This window comes from Colossoma macropomum, unplaced genomic scaffold (genome assembly GCF_904425465.1).
Source record: "Colossoma macropomum unplaced genomic scaffold, Colossoma_macropomum, whole genome shotgun sequence".
Taxonomy (NCBI): domain Eukaryota; kingdom Metazoa; phylum Chordata; class Actinopteri; order Characiformes; family Serrasalmidae; genus Colossoma; species Colossoma macropomum.
Genome location: NW_023494794.1, coordinates 20,985,546 through 21,006,424, shown reverse-complemented (window position 1 = coordinate 21,006,424; position 20,879 = coordinate 20,985,546). Strand labels below are relative to the sequence as shown.

General features: G+C 39.5%; 3 protein-coding genes across 3 annotated transcripts in view; 2 read left to right on the top strand and 1 right to left on the bottom strand.

The window, feature by feature from the left end:
* The window catches only part of pigl (phosphatidylinositol glycan anchor biosynthesis, class L), a 53,947-nt gene extending 49,652 nt beyond the window's left edge, over nucleotides 1–4,295 (top strand). Inside the window, exon 7 of the mRNA XM_036580554.1 lies at nucleotides 3,203–4,295. Within this exon, the coding sequence (XP_036436447.1) occupies nucleotides 3,203–3,331 (129 nt within the window). The 3' untranslated portion in view covers nucleotides 3,332–4,295. The remainder of the gene's footprint in view (nucleotides 1–3,202) is intronic.
* Nucleotides 4,296–4,940: 645 nt separating this feature from the next.
* On the bottom strand, nucleotides 4,941–11,269 carry cenpv (centromere protein V). The gene is made up of 6 exons (XM_036580555.1): nucleotides 11,208–11,269; nucleotides 11,078–11,108; nucleotides 9,306–9,404; nucleotides 7,988–8,057; nucleotides 7,000–7,114; nucleotides 4,941–5,605 (listed from the first exon to the last, which is right to left on the bottom strand). The coding sequence occupies exons 1-6, from the start codon at nucleotides 11,218–11,220 to the stop codon at nucleotides 5,466–5,468; spliced, it is 468 nt and encodes a 155-aa protein (XP_036436448.1). The 5' UTR covers nucleotides 11,221–11,269; the 3' UTR covers nucleotides 4,941–5,465.
* A 5,728-nt stretch (nucleotides 11,270–16,997) lies between these two features.
* ubb (ubiquitin B) lies at nucleotides 16,998–20,069 on the top strand. Its single transcript, XM_036580553.1, has 2 exons — nucleotides 16,998–17,130; nucleotides 17,865–20,069. The coding sequence occupies exon 2, from the start codon at nucleotides 17,873–17,875 to the stop codon at nucleotides 19,928–19,930; it is 2,058 nt and encodes a 685-aa protein (XP_036436446.1). The 5' UTR covers nucleotides 16,998–17,130; nucleotides 17,865–17,872; the 3' UTR covers nucleotides 19,931–20,069.
* Nucleotides 20,070–20,879: the final 810 nt, after the last annotated feature.

Genomic DNA, 20,879 nt, shown 5'->3' with positions numbered 1-20,879 from the left:
AAAGGAACGACATTTTTGGGGGGAATACTTGTTTATTTTGATTATTATTAATAATAACTTATTTCTTTCTTGAAAAAATTGTGCATTTCATTATGTTTTATGTTGGTCGCCTTTTTATAAAAGCAATAAGCCACAAGAGGCCATACGTTACTGCGATTTATTTTAGCAGAGTGCCTAAAACTCCCTTCCCTGTGATAAAATTCCCTTGCTTTAATGTACATTTGTTGGTTTTGGTCACATCACAAAAGTAATGAATTCCAAATGGACTGTTTTCGTAGCTTCATTTCCACATATATGGATTATAGAGGCTGGGTGTGTTTTGAAAACATAACAGTGGTTGCATACATTATCAAATACTTACGTTTCCACAAAAGTAAGGAAGGATGATGTAGGCCCTTAAAACTCATACAGCTCAGTTTCACTGCAAATGGCCTGAAAGCCTTGTGACGGTATACTATGTGTATACAGTGTAAGACTGCTGTGTCTACAATGCTTTTAATACAGTTAATGCTAGGCAGCGTCTCCTGCTGTAGGTTCTGTCCAGCCACGTGTGAGTGACGTCTGTAACCTGCTGAGGCTGCTAAAGCCTGATCTGGCCCTGCTGAAGAGAGTCTGGCAGAGACAGAGATCATTACAGATGGTCGTATGTTTAGCCTGTGTGTGTGTGTGTAGTTGTGCGTTCTGCGCCCTTGAGCCAGATCCTCAACACAACCTGCTGGAGCACGCAGCCATCTGTATGACTGATATGTTTTGTACATTGTGAATACCAGTCTGTCTATGTCAGGCTGCTTTTGCTAATGAATAACCTGTTGGTCCTGATGTCTGGAGGAGATTCTTCCAGTAATGGCATTTCACAGAATCTATCATGTGGCAGAGTCATGTCACATCTATTGTGTATGCTTTTCTTTCAGACAGGACTTTATACTAATTTTTCAAAATGTGCGCATAATTCAGCTGTTAAGATGTACATCGTCCAGAGTGGTTTGGTGTGAAATGCTCTGTTCTAGAGACACTTGCTGAATCCGGATTGTCGATAATAGTGGTGATAGGAACCAGGGAAGTACACAGGTGCTCAAGTGCTAGAATCTGATTACTAAAATCACTATTTGGGTATTTGTTATGTTCCATGTGTTATACCCCTGATAGCAACACCACCGCCGGCCCGCTGATGGCAAAGCCGGTTGGTCCACTGGCGTTTTGCTTAGCGTTTTCCAGGCGGCCCACCGTTGGTTAAGTTGTGAGCAATAGACACTCAATAGTTCCACTCATCATCGTTCATTTTCCACTCACAGTCCAGTTCACTTATTTTACCTTTCTTCCTTTCTTTAGTTGTACTTTGTAAATTAGTTTAGTAAATATTTTTAATCTAGCACAATGTCAGCAAGAACATTTTCTATAAAATCATTTTACAGTAGGCCTAGTCATTATTTTTTTTCTCTCAGTTGTTTGTAATATTTGTCTAAGTCTATTTTATAAAATAAAAGGCTGTGTGCATTTAAAATCTGTTTGAGGAGATTAAAAGCTAGTTAGAGCTTGTATGCAGTTCAGTAATCTGGGTGGTCCGAGGGTGGACCAGCAGTGGTAAACAGTCAGTGGGGTGTCAACCTTATCAAGCCGGTGGACTGACATATGCTTGCTATCTGGGACTATACTATGAAACATGAGTGTCTTAATGTGAGCATGTTGCTAAGGACATGACTGAGAAGGCAGAGGCAGCGCAGCTGATGTTATGTCTAAAACAATGAAGCATAACAAACTAGCATGTTGCCATCCAGTGTTGCATTGGTTAGCTGTAGCTTTAGCTCAGCTTACTTGTAGAAACAAACCTATTAGTAGAGTTCCTCATTCAACAGGAAAACCTACCAGTTTCCTCAGAAACTCAGAAGGCATGTCTAGGTTTAATGGTGGTCTTGGGTAGTAAATGAAATGGCTACATTTGTGTCATAGACATTCACCACTATCACTATCACCACCACTGTAAAGAAGTCAGTCTGTATGTTTCTCTACAGTGAACCACTTCACATCAAACCATTCTGAATGACTTTGTGTGTTTTTCAACCATTGAACTTGTGTGCAACACTAACAGAGATTCAGGCCTGCAGTAATCAATGCAGTGCAATGACTGCGGTTGTGGGTTATAACCACCTATCTCAACTTATCTACCTCAACATCTCTATATCTTGATCCATTGTGTGGGGCTTGCAGCATACAAACTGAAAGCAGGCTACATTAATGTATCCTTCTTCCCAGTTCTTACCCAGTTTTCCCCACTTACCCCAGTTATCCACTTATTTTGCGTCTTTAGAAGCTAATGTTGCTAGCAAAACCCAGTGCTCAACAGTCACCCAGATAGCCCAAATAAAATCTGCCCAAAAGCTTCCGTCAACCCACTATAGCAGTTTAGCTCCGCCCACTCATCTGAAGTTATAAGGAGTGTTTCATCCCGGACTGCTTTTTGAATGAGGCACGGTACGGGGCAACCAATCAGAATGGAGGCTGTTTACGTACATCATTCTTAAAGTCACAAACAAAAACAGCCAGTTTAGTTCTAAGAGATATAGAGGCTGGAAATTGGTCATGTAAAGATTAATTATGACTGTATTTGGTAAATAAACCCACACAAACATCAAATGTGGAAATGTTTGAACAATGTAGGATATGGGTCCTTTCGAATTAACTTCATAAACTAATAATTTGCTTTCAGTTTGTCAGAGTGAGCTTGTCAGTAAATATGAATATGAAAAAAACATGATAATAAAGAACAAAGAATGAAAAAAAACATACTTTTCTTACCTCCCTTACTTACATTTCATACTTCTCTCATGTCGTATTGAACGTGACCCTTTGAACGTATTCCAGATATTTCATAGGTGTGGATGTGTTTAGGCTGAGTGAATGTTGTGTAATGTTATCATAACCCACAATGGATGACTCATGGAAAAGTGTGTTTCGAGCATGAGATGTTAAATGGATTCACACATGAAGGCAAAAAGTAATACCATTTTTAAAGTATTTTAATATTGTCTTAAAGGGATGTGTTGGCTGTAGTGACTAATCGAAGCTCTGCTGTAGATCTCGATGAAAAAGGTGGCAACAGGCCTTAATATTGTTTTTAAATATCTAATTGTCTCTGCTAAAATATAGATTCTGTCTCTGTTCACCTTCATTCTTCTTTGTCTTTTCTTGTCTCTTCTGGAATCAGGAAGCCATGCTGCGCCACCGCTCCCAGCTCCTCTGGTTTCGACGGCTGTACATTCTCTTCTCACGCTACATGTTTATCAACACCTTCCGAGCCGTCGCCGTGGAGACCAAGCACGTGAAGATCTATTAGTAGACGAGTGTTGGTTCACTGTTATGCACTGTGCCTTGTCATGTAGGACTGAATTAAAAGCACTGAACTCCTAAAGAAAAGCTTCACACATTTTCCAGAATTTCATTCAATATTTTTCTACAGGTGGAGAACTGAGTAAGACTTTGTAAGGGGGTATAAATGATTAGCGGGTAAGACTTTACTTGAACCCTGCTACATAACTTTGACATAAACATGTCATGACAGATGTCATATGCCATCATAGGTTGTCATATCCAGTTAAGTAACCATGTATTATTTCCAGTAATTGTCATGACACATACCATAATGTTATGTGGTATATGTCATGACAATTATTGGTAATGATAACAACACAAGGTTACACAAATGGATATGATCTGTCATGACAATCTATAACAGCGTATGACATCTGCCATGACATGTTTATATCAATGTTATGTCACTTCAATGTAGCAGGGTTTAAGTAAAATGTTACTGATCAGCCCCACTGTAACACTGCCATACTGAATTTAGGAGAATACAGCTCTACACCCACACATGGACCACATCCTGAAATTCTGTAAAATGGATGAAGCTAAGCTTTATTTTTTTATATATATATATGAGTGTTTACAGTTCCTGTTACTCTAATCCTTTAAATGCTCCATTCCTTTGTCCCAGTTTATATTCCCAGCCATGAACTTGCATAACTTTCACACTACATAAGTGCGCTTCAATGACAATGCAAGGCTTTCTTGTTGTTCAGACATTTCCCTCTATTTCTGTTCAACTGATCTTCCAAAATAGCTGGATAGAAGAAGAAGCCAAAGAAGAAGAAGAAGCCATACAAATAAGGGCCTTCTTTGTTCTGAACTGTTCTTTAAAGGGGAATTCCACTGCTTATTCAAAATTTCTGCATAATTCTGTCATGGAGATGTAAACAAATTCATTCAGAGTGATTTGATGTGAAATTGTTCATTGTAGAGAAACGTACCAAAAATGTATTTACAGTGGAGGTGATTGGGACCAGGGATCACAATGTCCTCAACACAGATATTTTATTTAATATCTAAATTGATCTACAAATGTCTTCTGATTTTTATATGTAATGTTGTTGATAAAGGTAAAATAGTAGTAAATCAGAAAATAAATAACTTTTCTTTAAGGACTATTCTGCCTTACAACACCCTGCATGTACCCCTCCGCCATGAATAGATGTAAAAAAAAAAGTTTTAGGCAAAAAACTTGTCTTAAAACTTCCTTCAAATAGCGTCTAAAGCAGCATTTTCATGTAATAACTTTCTGTGAGGCAGCTTTTAGAGGTGGACGTCTGGTTCCTATCATCACCACTGTGAACAATTCTGACTCGGTTTATCTAAAACTGAGCATTTCACATCAAAGCACTCTCTTTGTTTACATCTTACTGATTTAATCATGCAGAAATTTAGCAAAATCGTCAGAATTCCCGTTTAATCTGCTGTGACCTAATTATGATGATTAGGTTAGGTTTTCACATACTGTACCAAACTGATGCCTTGAATGGAAATCTGAATGTTCTCTGTAAATGGTTTGTGGTTTATGCTCTTTCTTTGAAGTACAGAGATTAAAGAAGAAATAAGTTGTACACTGATTCAACATATGTATGGTTTGTTTTTTTATTTGATCGATTTTTATACATACATTACACAGAATGGCTAGAACATTTGAGTAACTTTTTACTCATTTTTTGCAATCTTGTGGCCAAGCAGGCCATCCCAGCACCACCGGTTCTGAGCTATTTGCTCACAAGTTGCATGACACACTTTGTAAATGGCAAAATAACACGTATTTGGCGAAGAACATACTTGGACGTATAGCTGTAAAATGTATATCAAAATGACAAAAAAATCACCACCACTGTGAACAATTATGACAATTAAGTTTCTCTACATTTCATATCAAACCAGTCTAAATGACTGTTTAAATCTTAAAATTTCAATTATGCACACATTCCCCTTAAAGATGCTTAACGATCAGTTAGCAGTAGCATTAGCATCCAGCTAATGCTATCGCCCCGTCATGCTCTGTGATTAATGCTGCAAAGCCTAGCCGTAGTCCTTATTTGGACATGTCGCCTACTACAAAATGACGAAACACCTCAGAGGTCTATGGTGGGTCAGTTGTTCTCCGATGTCTGTTTGGACATACTCCTGATAGTCTTGTGTTTCTGCATGCTCTCCTCCCAGTTCTCCCCACAAAAGTCCTCAACCTGTACACTCTTAATGGTTCCAGGGTCCAGGCAATGTGGAGCCACACCTGGGATAAACACGTGAGAAGGTGCATACAGTGATCATTAGACGTCAGCCATGCTGTACAGCTCAATATGGAAATGAACAATGTGACTTTAACTGAAATATCAGAAATAACAGTATCTGTTATATATCTCACATAATTAGCGGTTAAATAAGTGGTTCAATCACCCAGCGCTCACAATTACAGTACTGTGCCAAAGTCAGAGGTCTCCCTTTGTTTATTTAATTTTGAGTCATAACAGCCATCAAGTACAAGTTATTCTTTTTTGAGCATCAGGAAAAAATAGAAAACATATATTTAACAGAAATTTACACAGAAGCCTCAACAGCTAAATATATATTTTTAGTATTTTGTCCACTCTGACCGCCTTTATCACAGCTGCCATTCTTTTTAAGAGACTTGACTTCAGTTTTGCAAAGAAATCTGAAGGGATGTTTTTCCCCACCTTTAAAGTTCAGTCTCAGAAGTTGGTTTCTAAGACTTTTTAGCTTCTTAAGATCCAAATAATCTCACACAAGAAAATGCAGTGACACTTTATTTTGAGTGGTCCTTTCAGATGAAACAAACACTCAACAGACTCTCAGTAACATGTCAAAAACATATGTGGGTTAGGATTAGGTTTTGGGTTGAGTTTAAGGTTATGGTTAGGATTAAGGCCAGGGTGAGGATTAGGTTGTGGGTAAGGTTGGGTAAGGTTAGGTTTCACATAATGGAAGTAACATATTAACAATACATCTACTTAATATCAGTAATGTATCAAAAGTACATCAAGATATTTACTTCAATGTATTCAGACGCTTCACTACTGCTACTTCACTGATATGCTGTTGATGTGTTACTGATAATCTGTTAAGAGCTTATTCATCATCTACAAAGGACCACTCCAAATGAAGTGTTACCAAAAACGCATTCAGTGACGTTAAGGTCTGGACTCTGGAGTGGTCAGTCCATTATTCTGAGAACACCAGCAGCTTCTTTGTTTTTTTTTTCTTGCTTGACAGCTACCCATTCTTTCAGACCCTTAACACTGAGTTGTCTTCTCAGTGTGGAAGGATGGACAGAAACACCTGATTTTTTTTTTTCAGATCTGAAGCAAAAGTGAAGCTTGATGTTTTCCTATCTCCCAAAGATTGAAAACTTTAAGTACTGTTTATTCCTATGACTTTACCCTTCCTTAAATAAGTGGATAAATCAGAAATGCCTCCTGAAAAATGATACCTTGTACTTAATCATCATTTTAACTGGAAATTAAATAAACAAAGGGTGTTCTCTGACTTTTTCACAGTGCTGTACTTCATGTTTGTCTACAAACAAAGGCGTTCTGTGTAAACAGCAGATTTGCTGACAACCATGTGATTTTCCTAGTTAGAAGCCATCTGTGCCGAAGGCTGACCTACCGAATCCGTCAGGATTAGATCTCGGTGTGTAGAAACTTTGGACCCCACATGTCTTGCAAAACGTGTGCTTGGCTGTATGTGTATTGAACGTATACGTGGTGATGTTCTCTGACCCCTGAAAGACATGAGTCAGTCATGTCAATAAAGTTTCTCATTAATACATGTACAACAGTCAAGTGAACTCCTGAACCAGAAACAATCTGAACTCAGCTCAACTTCCTTCAGAATGTTCTAGAAATCTCCACCTACTGCCTTCTCTGGAAAGGCAGATAAAGGTCTCTGCTCAAGCTTGTTCAGATTAAAAGCGGACTTGCCACAGTGTGTTTTTCCCCAAAGGTGTTTTCATCAGTAACTACACTATACGTCCAAAGCTTTACTCATCCTGCTTATCAAGCTTTTCTTCTAAATTCAATGGTAGTAATAAGGAGTTTGCTGCAGTAACAGCTTCTACTCTTCTAGGAAGGCTTTACACTAGATGTTGGAACATTGCTGTGAGGATTTGATTGTATTCAGACACAAGAGCATTAGTGAGGTCAGGTACTGATGTTGGATGATTAGTTCTGGATCACTCCAACTCATACTAAAGGTATTGGAAGGAGCTTAATCACTCCACAGAACACAGTTACACTGCTCCACAGGCCAATACTGGGGGCTTTGTACCCCTCTAGTCAATGTTTGGCATTGAGTATGGTGACTTGAGGCTCATGTGTAGCTGCTCCAAAGTGCCCCATGCAACTGGTCAATGCTTTTCTATGGAGATTTTACAAAGTGTGTGTGCACAATTGAACATCAACAATGAGTGCACCTTAAAGTAGCTCAATTCACTCATTAGAATTGGTGCCTGGATATTTTTGGACATATAGTGTATCTTCAGAATGCATTTAGTTCAACTATCCATCATAAGCAATTTATCCTCAAAACATTCTACTTTAGCTTTAATGATAATATGTTTTAGCATCTGTCTATGAATTTTAAGAGGGAAACATACCTGAAGCAAGGTGAACTGGGACTTTGGGACAATGAAGTGGCGGTTTTGCTTCTTGATACAGATGCTGCAACTGAGGAAAGAGGCATTGAAAGGCAATTCCACACTTTTTTCAAACTTTATACATAATTAAATGGTTAAGATGTAAAAGGAGGTCCCTCAGAGTGGTTTGGTGTGAAGTGGTCTTTTCGAGAGAAGCTTAATATGTCAGAATTCTTCACAGTGGTGGTGATAGGAACCAGAGGTCTGAGGAGTTAAATGCCTCTAAAAGCTCCTTCACAGAAGGTTAAATATGAAATGGTTATGAATACACTGTCTGATGCCTGAGACACTGTACCCAAAATAGTACAAAGAAAAATGTACCCCAAAAAAGGTGTATTATTTTGGATTTAACCCAATTTTACCATTGTTATCATTGTATATAAAAATGCACTGGCCATTCTGAATAGCAAATAAAAGCAAATAAAAGCTATATTTCGTCACTGTCCAAAGAAAACTGTTTTTTTTTTTTATTTCTACATTATTTCAACACACCAGCTGTTCTTTATGTCGTGTGAAAACTTCATGATGAATGGGCAAACAGAAATGCTCAAAAATCACTTGGAAAAAAATCACTTTACATTAACTTACATTGAAAGATAAGAGTGTTTTTGCCTTCTCCTGTAAAGTTACTATTGTTGGAGATACTTGTTTTTATTTGGACAGCAACGATATGTGTTGTACGCATTCCACCACTGTTGTAAAGAAAATCTCAGTAAGATTCTCTACAAAGCACCATTTCACATCAAACAACTCTGGATAATAAATCTCAATGATTTAATTATGTAGAATTTATTAAAAAATTGATGGAAAGTCATCCTTTAATAGTGACATTCAGAAACACTTCATATGTCTTCGTGTACTAAAACGCAGCAACACCAAACTTCTCTCACAACTTTCTGATTATGAACACTTTCCCAATACAGAAATAACTAATCCACAAAGACAAAGCAACATTTTCTGTATTAAGCTTTTCCATTTCAAACCATTGAAATCAATAATATGGAAAAGCTTAATGTGGCACTAAATCTCTCTGTATCACAGTCCCATCCTTTTAGCAGCAGTGCTTATGCCCAGTAATGTGAAAAAGAACTGTGGTAGTTGGCCTAAGACTTTAAGTTACATTAAGCTTTTATCGCATTAAGTGTTTCCTAATGTCCAACTTTTTCCACAATACATATGATGTGAGAACGGCTTGAATAAGGTCAGAGAGACCTGCATCCTCTTTCCAGCCTTTGTGGGAACGTGTTAAAGGTTGCGCCTCTTGACAAAAGGCCCATACTTGCAATTGAATACGTGTAAATCCGGGGCACTCCACACCTCGAAGCGAACGGCACCACAGTGGCAGCCACCTCTGTGTCTCACTAGACCCCCCTGCTTCCTGAGAGAGAGAAGATCCTGAGGTCACCACAAGGCAGACAAATGCAGCAACAGATTGCAACACAAGCACTCCTCAGACTGTTTGTTCCTCATTGCCCCACAGTAAACAAACAGATGTATAAATAAAGTGTCTTAAAGGTGCAGTGTGCAAGATTTAGTGGCATCTGGCAGTGAGTGAATACCTGAGTACCTCTCCCTCATACCTCCCTTTCCTAGCATAGTACAGTCTAAGGAGGCCATTAGGCCTTCACGTTTTCGCTTCTTTGATGATGAAGATTGACCCGTCCTTGCTTTTTCTTGTGCTGAATAATAAGTATGTGGCAGCACAACGTGGCAGCCTCAGTTGGAAGAGGAACTCCTCTCTATGTACATTTGAAAGGCTCATCCTAAGCTAACAAAAACACAGTGATTCATAGTTACAGGTGATTATACGCTAATGAAAATATGGTTTTGTATACAATATTCCATTTCTACTAATAGATCCCCCTAAATCTCACACAATGCACCTTTAACAGAAGTCTTAACGGCTGTCTAATCATAGTGCTGTTTCTAATTATTTAGGGAAAATTCTAAAATTTCTGCATAAATCAATCTCCAAGATGTAAACAAAGTCATTCAGAGTGGTTTGACGTGAAATAGTGCATTATAGAGAAACTTACCAACTCAGATTTCTTCACAGTGGAGGTTATAGGAACCAGGGGTTGAGATGTCTACAATGCGAATACAGCCATTTTATTTACCATCCAAAACCACCAGTGACCTAAACCTACTGTGGTTTTATATGTAATGTTGATGGTAGTAAAGAAGTAAGTACTATTTTGCCTTACAACACCCTGCATGTACTTCTGTGCCATGAATGGATTTCAAGAAATATGTTTTAGGCCAAAACCTTGCGTAAAATCTAACGTAAACCCATGTATTAGGGATCAGGTAATGTAATCACAACTATTTTGTGTGACAGCTTTCTGTGAGGGAGCTTTTACAGCCATTAAATGCTGTCGACGCTTGGTTCCTATCACCACATCAATCCACTCTGAATGAATTAGTCAAAATCTTAAAATTTCAATTATTCAAAGTATCGGTCATCAAGCAGCATATCTCTAATCACTGAATGTAATAACTTTAAGTGAGGGAGCTTTTAGGTTCCTGTCACCACCATTGTGAACAATTCTGACTTGGTGAGTTTCTCCAACACTGCATTTCACATCCGACCACACTGTATGACTTTGTTTACATCTTAACCATTTAATTATACAGACGTGTTGCAAAATCAGTGGAATTTCCCTTTAATGATAACTGATTCATGCCCATTCATGTCCATTGCAATGACTGAGAGTGAGCCATGTACACTGTTTACTATACATGTTGACATATTCATTGCTTGATTCTTAGAGTTGGAGTTTGGGAATGAATAATAATCATAGAGGAACAATTTGATTTTCTTATTTAGGCCTACAGTCATGTTTAAGTGTGATTTAAAATGTCTTCTTCGTAAGTTAATATGGCGCTATGTACACTAAAGGTTCACGTCATGTGGATTTTAGATGCGTTCATTTAATCACTGAGGTATTTTTTCAAATCAAAGTATTTCAGAAGGGCACATTTCTGCTTAATCTTATACGCTGTAGGCGAGTTAAAACTTGTGAATCGTCGTCTGTGAGTCACACTCCCTACCTTAGCTCTTCACCAGCGCCCGCCATGACTGCTTTTGTTACAAACAAGGGAGAAGGACAGAAAAGTAAAGGCGTAAAGGTCGGAGTCTGGGTTTATTAACAGCAGGGCAGGTTAGACAGATAAGACGTACCATCCAGAAACATCTACAGACTGTAGTTGCGAAAGGACGAAGTGAGCGTTGTCTAGAACAGCTGACTCACGTGTAGCTCTGACCCACTCGTGAACGAATCATTCATTTCAACCGAATCTTTTCCATAACTCTGAACCGATTCACAAGCCCAACTGAATCGACGTTTTAGTGGAAGTTGCTCGCTGTTTAGCTCAGAGTTATTGGCTGAATAATAGCAGTACTTTTCGCTGTCTTATTGTCTTCACCACTTTTTGAACGTGTGGGCTGTTTTAAATCCTTTATATAATAGTTTGCGTTAGAAACTCGTCCAAATACTTTCTAAAACGTCAACAGAGCTAGTGGTGTAAGCGGTCGCTAAGGCTAGCATGTATGTAGTGTTTTGATTAATATTTTTCAGAGCAAAACTATACTCTTTTTTTTTTAATGGGGAGAGACCTACAAACTCGAAAGTTAATGCCAATTTACTGTTTACAATTTACATAACTGGTAAAATCCGACAAAAAAAAGACAGTTTGTAGCGTTTGGTTCAATAACGCACAAAAACACTGTTTTTTAGTTGTTCTGGCTACTGCGCTTGCGTAGAAAACAACTTGTGATCAGGTTATTATGTAATTGTGACAGGCTGTTGATTTCTTTTTTATCATTTAGTTGTCTAATTTTGTTTCCCGTGTATATAATTCATTATTGTTTTGTTGTATTTACTTTAGCATGAATAAATTAAGTATTCATTATTTTTCATTCTCACATAAAGTAATACAGCTGGAGTGGCAGTGTTGCTTAAAGGGGAATTCCAACAAAATGTTCAAAATTTCTGGATAATTCAGTCCTTCAGATGACAAGAAAGTCATTCAGAGTGGTTTAATGTGAAAGTTAATTTTACCTACAGACTCAGATTTCAGTGGTGGTGATAGAAACCGGGGTCACAATGTCTACAACACAAATCTAGCTATTTTATTTACTATCCAAAACCACCAGTGAACTTACACATGTATTCAGAGGTAATATCTGTGATGTCGATAATGGTAAAATAGTTATAAACCTGAAAAAATAAGTTTTCTTTGGGAACTACTTTGTTTAACAACACACTGCGAGAACTACATTTTAAGCCTAAACTTTATCACAAACTATCATAAAACAACGTGTCAGACATCAGACAGCATATATCTAACCATTTCATTGAATCACTTTCTGTGAGGGAGCTTTCAGAAGCATTAAACTCTTTGATATCTGGTTCCTATCGCCACCATTGTGAACAATTCTGACTCAACAAGTTTCTCTAGAATGGAGCATTTCACATCGAACCACTCTGGATGACTTTGTTTACATCGTAGCCATTTAATTGTGTAGAGTTTTTTTTTTAAAATCGTTGAAGTTATCCTTTAAGGCCCCCAAATTGTCCAGAAGAAAGCCCTGTTAAGAACGCTGTCTTGACTTCACTAATAGTAGTACAAAATGAATCATACGTTTGAAAGAACTGGTTTGAATTTCCCATCACGTAATTGAACGTCACGGGGCTGAAGCTGAGCTCAGGCTGTTAAAACAAATCCGGACATACCAGCGCTACTTTCAACTAAAATGTTAGTAATCTGGTAGGCTTAGAAAAAGGCTGGCCTATATTTTTGCCATAATGCTTCAGTTTTTGTTTTCAAATAGGGCAGGAATATTCTATAATTTTTACATGGGAATTATCAAGCCATTTTGCCTGTAGGTGGAAAGAAAGCAGTTAGAGAGATTTTAATTCAGGTTAAAAAGGAACTACAGTCTCAAGCTTAGGCTACAGTTTTAGACTTAAGTTGTGAGAAGTGACAGTCAAGAATGAGTACAGTTTATGCAACATGGCTTCATACTAGGTCACTGAATGTTGGTGAAAGGTCAGTTAAATGACTCAGCTAAAAAAAAACCTATTCTAAGTCACACAGTGATTTTCTTAGATAAAAAGAATCATTGTAAGCCCTTAATGTAATGTTTCCATGTTCTGTTTTTAGGGTCCAGTATTCCATTACAGAAGGATGTTGACAAACAGGCAGTGCAGTGGTTCCTGGAACAAACACATACATACACGAAGTCAGTCACAAGGGTAAACACCCAGTTCAAGGTACAGGACATCTAATGCTGAACAAACAGCTTTCTAAAGGGAGAATAACGTGGCAGGTCTTGTAATACTAGTCATATGAGGAACTTAAGGCCTAAACGACCTGAATAAAATTGCAGCTCTAAGCGTGACAAAGTGACTGATCAGTGGTTCAGTTACTGAACTGGATAGAGTTTTTCACATTAAAAAAGGTGATTTCACAATTCGGGTACCATCAAAATTGCCCTTCACAACAACCTATATGCATGTTTCTGATAAATAACTTAAAATATTAATGAAACCTATGTACAGCCTGTCCCATTATAACTAAACTTATCTTGAAATATAATCAATAAAATACTTCAAAAATCTTATTATTATTGCGTTCATGTGTGAATCCATTTAGCATATCATACTTTTTTGTCCCTTTTTCAAGAGCCATCCATTATAGGTCATAAAAAATTTAGTTTTGTCTCACAACATTCCCTCAGCGCTGTTACCTGAACACATTCACCCCCGATGAAATATCTAGAATATTCCACAAGACGCATATTCAGCAGGAATTCGTCTCATCCTGATCTCCAGAAGATCTTTGGAAGAAGGAAAGTAGATTTTCTTTCTTGTTTGTCTTTATTGTACAATTGATTGGCAAGGTCACTTTGAAAGTTAAACCTAAATTATAGACTGAAAGTAAATAATTAATTTTAAAAAATCATTTTAAGTAAATCATTAAAATGTCCTTAATGTCCTTACACAATCAGCATGAATGCTAGTTAGCCACATTTGCTACTTTTATGCTAAAAATAACTCAAATCTGTTACTTATTTGAGCCATTGCTATGACTTGAGACGTTAATCCTGAGAGGTTCCAAGGTTAATGCATATTTTGAATGGTTAAATGCATGTTTTCTTAGATTCAGTGTTGAAAAATCATAAAAAATCAAGTTTATATTCAATAGTTACAAGGGCTAAATGGCACCCCAATTATAGAATCATCCAATTAATGCTAGAAAGAAAGATATATACGTTTCAAGATTTCTTCCATTGAATTATACCAGCATGATTATCCTAATATAAGCAAACTGACATAATGATTTTGGTCATATATAATGTCTAAAGATTCATGGCAAACAAAGTATAACTGAGTAAGGTGCTGCAAACCCCCATGTTGATTTTGACCCCCATGACTCATTCATTTTCTAGTACACCATTACTTCTTTACACGCAGTGAGCACATGACAGATTACAAAATATATCAGGCGGGCACAAAATAAACTGAGTGACTGTATTATTATTAGAACGCTTCCAGTCCTGAATGCTGAGTCTCCCGAGGTCATTATGAAGACTGAAATTTATCTTCCAACCATCTCAAGCCTTATCCGTAACCCTAAAAATAGAAAAATGTGACCAGGCCTAATTCAGACCAAACCCCGCAGCTCCTACTTAGCTCTGTGAACTAGAACGCAACATTGACCAGATTGAAATCAGTTTAACAGAGCATTAAAAAGTAGGTATGAATTGGATACATAGACTTTGTGTGTGTGTGTTTAGAGAGGGAGAGACTGAAACTCTTTGTTAAAATGGCACACTTCCCCCACAACCCTTAGCCATAAAGGTTCCAGCAGGTGATTAGGATGATCTAGCAGCTGTTACTGCTGAGGAATGGAACAGCAGTTTGAACACTTGATTACAGTAATCCAATCAGTGGAAAAGGGTACAGCCACATTTCCTCAAGACAACTCCCTATTAAGCGCTTTCGTTCATATAAATGTTCAGAGCTTTACACGTGAAGACCGGGAATACAGTCTGAACTAATGAATAATTCATAGGCCAGGCAGCAATGAAGAAACCTTAGAGCAGGTTTAACCAGTTTTATGTTGGTGTTGGTTGGTACCATGGAAACAATGTAGGTCTCCAAAGAACTGTAAATGTTTACAAAACTTTGGTTTGGTAATATTCACAACGTTAGGTGAATGACAGTATGTTATGGCCAGAGTTGGGATGTAACAGAATACAAGTATTGGGAATATGTATTCAGAATACAGAAATTAAGCATCTGTATTCAGTTACACTCAGTTCCAGGTTAAATTTTGTAAAGGCAGTTTTCAGAATAGAGTTACTTTTTACATTTTTAAGTGAACACTTTTAGAATACTTACCCACTAAATTAAAAAACATACAATTTTCAAAGGAAACAGCATCGATGCTTGTTTATTAACTATTAAAATCAGTGGATGGCATGTAGCATGCTTATTAGACAAATTCTAACAAAGATTAAATTAACAGCTTCTTTACAAACACAGAAATTCCTGCTAAAGCCTGAGTAGACTGATAAATCAATGTGATGATCAGTTACTAATATTTGTGTTACTGAGCTCCATGCTAAAGCCTGAGTAGACTGATAAATCAATGTAATTATCAGTTATTAATCTCAGTGTTACTGAGCTCTAAGGCTGAGTAGACCGATAAATCAATGTAACGATCAGTTATTAATTTCAGTCTTACTGAGCTCTGCTAATGAGCATAAGGTGAGAATAAAAGTGTTGAGAATTTTGTAACTTCAGGTTCAAATTTAATAAATGAATTGTTCACTGAACATACACTACTGAAAACATTTAGGACAGTGTATTCAGTATTCAGCCATCACTACTTTTTAAACGTATTTTTCCCAACCCTGGTCTTGGCTGGCAATACAATGAACCATTTTCTTTACAGCAGCTGTTCTCAGGAGGAAGAGGGAAATAACATTTTAGACCCAACACAGCATGTCCTTGCTCGCCTTGTAGGATACACCCTGCAGCAGATTAGGGGAATTACTGTGAAACTGCGTAATTTCCAAAAAAGCTTTTCTACAGATGTTACTGTAAATTGTACAAGCGAGTATTACTTTGAACATATTTTGTGGCTAAGCACTGGATTTCTGAAGGGTAACTGGGCTGTCTGTTAGGCTAACTGATGATATGGCCGTCGGGCTGCCTGCTGCAGTGACCTACATTACAGCACAGTTTTGAGGGGGGGAGGGTCGACACAATTTCAGGCTATTGGTGTCACACTGCGCCCTATTTTGAGTGCACAGCCCCACAGAACGACATATAACTTAAAAATACAAAGGATTTGAAAGTTAACTTCTGTGTGGAGAGGCACTGTTACACAGTGTCACGAGAATCCGGTGACTCATATCAGTAACGTCAAAAATAAACACACAAATAAAAAAAATAAACACATCGAATTGACAACACTTCGATTAAATGCCAATCCGCTAGCTGCTTAACCGTTTTGGGGTGTCAAAAACGAATACCGTTAAACATTTAACGATCTATAAACCGATTCCAGTCAGTTCTCGTTATTTCTTTGTCATATTTCCCCATAGGCAACGATACCGGTCCGCTGCCTGTGTGCTGTTGCTTCCGCCCCAGGCTCTTGCCGCAGATGTGATCCACCAATGGCATTGCAGAAAAACAACCCAACCGTCCAATCACCATTCGCGATGTGTCCGGCATAGACCCGGCATATCTCGCATGTTCTAGAGACTTCTGTTTTCATAACGACTGTGTTACTCCGCACTGTCAGAAAATACATTTTAATTGTCGCTTTTAACTCAGTGTCGCTTTGAAAAATGTCGCTTTAATCGCTAATAAAACTCTTTTTTCTTTGTATACGTCCATTTTGGCCGAACACGAATACGGACTAGTTTCAAGCGCGGAAGGGACTTGGCTTATGACGCTGAGATACGTCACAGTGCAGGGTTTCTATATATATAGTTGCCGCACCATTTTGCCGCATTACAGTAGGCACTCAGCGAAGGCATAGGGGCTGTGCGAGAGGAAGTTTACCGAGAAATCGCTGGTTGAAAGGTAAGTCATTTTTTCCGGATAATTTCGACGCAAACTAATATAAAAGCGTGTCGTTTTGTAACTCGGGTTTTGTTTTGTAACGTGTTGTACAAACCGCGGTTCTCTCTGAGCTAATGTAGCTGACTAGGTTATCGTTAGCTCGCTGGCTAACGTTTGACAAACATATTGTAATTACGTTGTGACTTGCTACTATCTTACAAAAATGATAGAAATGGTGATTTTGTTTTAGAATCGCAAACAGCTTCTCATATTTCGGGAAATTTTTGAAGTACACCCCCGTTTTTTGTTCGTTGGAACGGTGACGTTAGTTCCCCCTTTGTTAGTCATTTTGCTGAATCATTTTCGCTTCTCGAACAAAGAACCCGGATGTTCTGAAATGGCGTCTGAGCGAGCGAGAGGAACCATTTGAAAGGTTCGCAAATGCGTCATTTCAGATTATGAATCCATAACGACTTAATTTTTTATTTGTCTCGTGGATTTCTAAAGGTTATTTCGGTTTTGCTGACATTTAGCTTTGGATTAACGTTACTTCACATATGTTTAGGATATTTCAGGATGCTTTTATTCTAACTTGTGGTACTATTTCAAATTAGTACCTTTAGAGAGTACTCATTAAACTAGAATGTCATTTAGTTTTTTAGTAGTAGTAGTAGTAGAAGTGTTTATGTACATTTAGATATTACCACATTTTATTAAATAAAAGCTCATTTTGTTCAATTATTTTTTTTATGCAGATTAAAAGATGCAGATCTTCGTGAAGACCCTCACTGGCAAGACCATCACCCTTGAGGTTGAGCCAAGCGACACCATTGAGAACGTGAAGGCCAAGATCCAGGACAAAGAAGGCATTCCTCCTGACCAGCAGAGGCTGATCTTTGCCGGCAAGCAGCTAGAAGATGGCCGTACTCTGTCCGACTACAACATCCAGAAGGAGTCCACCCTCCACCTGGTGCTGCGTCTGAGGGGCGGCATGCAGATCTTTGTGAAGACCCTCACTGGCAAGACCATCACCCTTGAGGTTGAGCCAAGCGACACCATTGAGAACGTGAAGGCCAAGATCCAGGACAAAGAAGGCATTCCCCCTGACCAGCAGAGGCTGATCTTTGCCGGCAAGCAGCTGGAAGATGGCCGCACTCTGTCCGACTACAACATTCAGAAGGAGTCCACCCTCCACCTGGTGCTGCGTCTCAGGGGCGGCATGCAGATCTTCGTGAAGACCCTCACTGGCAAGACCATCACCCTTGAGGTTGAGCCAAGCGACACCATTGAGAACGTGAAGGCCAAGATCCAGGACAAAGAAGGCATTCCCCCTGACCAGCAGAGGCTGATCTTTGCCGGCAAGCAGCTGGAAGATGGCCGCACTCTGTCCGACTACAACATTCAGAAGGAGTCCACCCTCCACCTGGTGCTGCGTCTCAGGGGCGGCATGCAGATCTTCGTGAAGACCCTCACTGGCAAGACCATCACCCTTGAGGTTGAGCCAAGCGACACCATTGAGAACGTGAAGGCCAAGATCCAGGACAAAGAAGGCATTCCCCCTGACCAGCAGAGGCTGATCTTCGCCGGCAAGCAGCTGGAAGATGGCCGCACTCTGTCCGACTACAACATCCAGAAGGAGTCCACCCTCCACTTGGTGCTGCGTCTCAGGGGCGGCATGCAGATCTTCGTGAAGACCCTCACTGGCAAGACCATCACCCTTGAGGTTGAGCCAAGCGACACCATTGAGAACGTGAAGGCCAAGATCCAGGACAAAGAAGGCATTCCCCCTGACCAGCAGAGGCTGATCTTCGCCGGCAAGCAGCTGGAAGATGGCCGCACTCTGTCCGACTACAACATCCAGAAGGAGTCCACCCTCCACTTGGTGCTGCGTCTCAGGGGCGGCATGCAGATCTTCGTGAAGACCCTCACTGGCAAGACCATCACCCTTGAGGTTGAGCCAAGCGACACCATTGAGAACGTGAAGGCCAAGATCCAGGACAAAGAAGGTATTCCCCCTGACCAGCAGAGGCTGATCTTCGCCGGCAAGCAGCTGGAAGATGGCCGCACTCTGTCCGACTACAACATCCAGAAGGAGTCCACCCTCCACTTGGTGCTGCGTCTCAGAGGCGGCATGCAGATCTTCGTGAAGACCCTCACTGGCAAGACCATCACCCTTGAGGTTGAGCCAAGCGACACCATTGAGAACGTGAAGGCCAAGATCCAGGACAAAGAAGGCATTCCCCCTGACCAGCAGAGGCTGATCTTTGCCGGCAAGCAGCTGGAAGATGGCCGCACTCTGTCCGACTACAACATCCAGAAGGAGTCCACCCTCCACCTGGTGCTGCGTCTGAGGGGCGGCATGCAGATCTTCGTGAAGACCCTCACTGGCAAGACCATCACCCTTGAGGTTGAGCCAAGCGACACCATTGAGAACGTGAAGGCCAAGATCCAGGACAAAGAAGGCATTCCCCCTGACCAGCAGAGGCTGATCTTTGCCGGCAAGCAGCTGGAAGATGGCCGCACTCTGTCCGACTACAACATCCAGAAGGAGTCCACCCTCCACCTGGTGCTGCGTCTGAGGGGCGGCATGCAGATCTTCGTGAAGACCCTCACTGGCAAGACCATCACCCTTGAGGTTGAGCCAAGCGACACCATTGAGAACGTGAAGGCCAAGATCCAGGACAAAGAAGGCATTCCCCCTGACCAGCAGAGGCTGATCTTTGCCGGCAAGCAGCTGGAAGATGGCCGCACCCTGTCCGACTACAACATTCAGAAGGAGTCCACCCTCCACCTTGTGCTGCGTCTCAGGGGCGGACAGTAAATGTCCTGTTGCCCTTGCTTTAGCCAACCCCATTACCAATTCTTTGACTTTCCCTATACCCCTCTTTTTTAAGTTTCCAAACCTTTTTCCACTTTTTTTATGTTCAACCATAATGGCATAATAAAGCATACAGAAGCATTAATTGAATCTCATGTGTTTTTATTACATCAGCAGGGATGGTTCTAATTATAATCATGTGATCACATTGTGACAGTGAATTTAGATAATTACAGGCTTTCTCTGTACTGCTCATAGTGGTGATGCATAAGAGTTAAAAATAGAAACCTAAATGTTTTTAGTAATGACCAAAAAGAGGTATTACTGATTGACACCAGTAGCTCAAAAACATACTAAACTGATAAACATGAAGTACTCAGTCTTGCTAATCCTAATGTGGAGATGAGAAGTAAGCATGTAGGAGGTTCTGAACGTTTGGGGGTTAAAAGCCCACATACTACAATTGCTACTAAAACTAGAGCATATATTGAAATTCAAACACCTATAACCATGTGGGACAGTTCAGTGTTGGAGAACAGATTTTATGGATTTTGAGCATTATTACTTCAGAGCACAAACCCATCCCTCATAATGAAATGTGATTATTGTGTATGGTGTAATAAAATTAAATGTTCCTTAGTTCTCCATTAAAAAAGAATGTTTTCCATATTCTTTATCTGTGCAAGTCTTCGGTAGCATCAAACATGATCACCATGAACTGGAAATGGTGAGATGTTTCAGAGCCTGGCGACAAGGTAGGTAATGTACACAAATCCATATTGAATGTCAGATATTTTAATTTGTGATGCAAATGTTTTTGAGACTTTAATAGAGGAAGGTCTGTGGATTGCTTTTTAATTTGCACTTGTGGACTAACAGCTACAACAGTGTTGATTTTACTTAACCTGAATGCATTATTTAAGTGAATATATAAAATACTGTATTAACTGGA

What these genes read in the sequence shown, in the direction of transcription:
- ubb (XM_036580553.1), top strand. Translation starts at nt 17,873, where the DNA reads ATGCAGATCTTCGTGAAGACCCTCACTGGCAAGACCATCACCCTTGAG.
- cenpv (XM_036580555.1), bottom strand. An exon ending in GGCGCTGGTGAAGAGCTAAG is followed by an intron (nt 9,405 to 11,077) that starts GTAGGGAGTGTG and finishes TCTCTCTCTCAG; the next exon opens with GAAGCAGGGGGGTCTAGTGA. An exon ending in CCCAGTTCACCTTGCTTCAG is followed by an intron (nt 7,115 to 7,987) that starts GTATGTTTCCCT and finishes CATGTCTTTCAG; the next exon opens with GGGTCAGAGAACATCACCAC.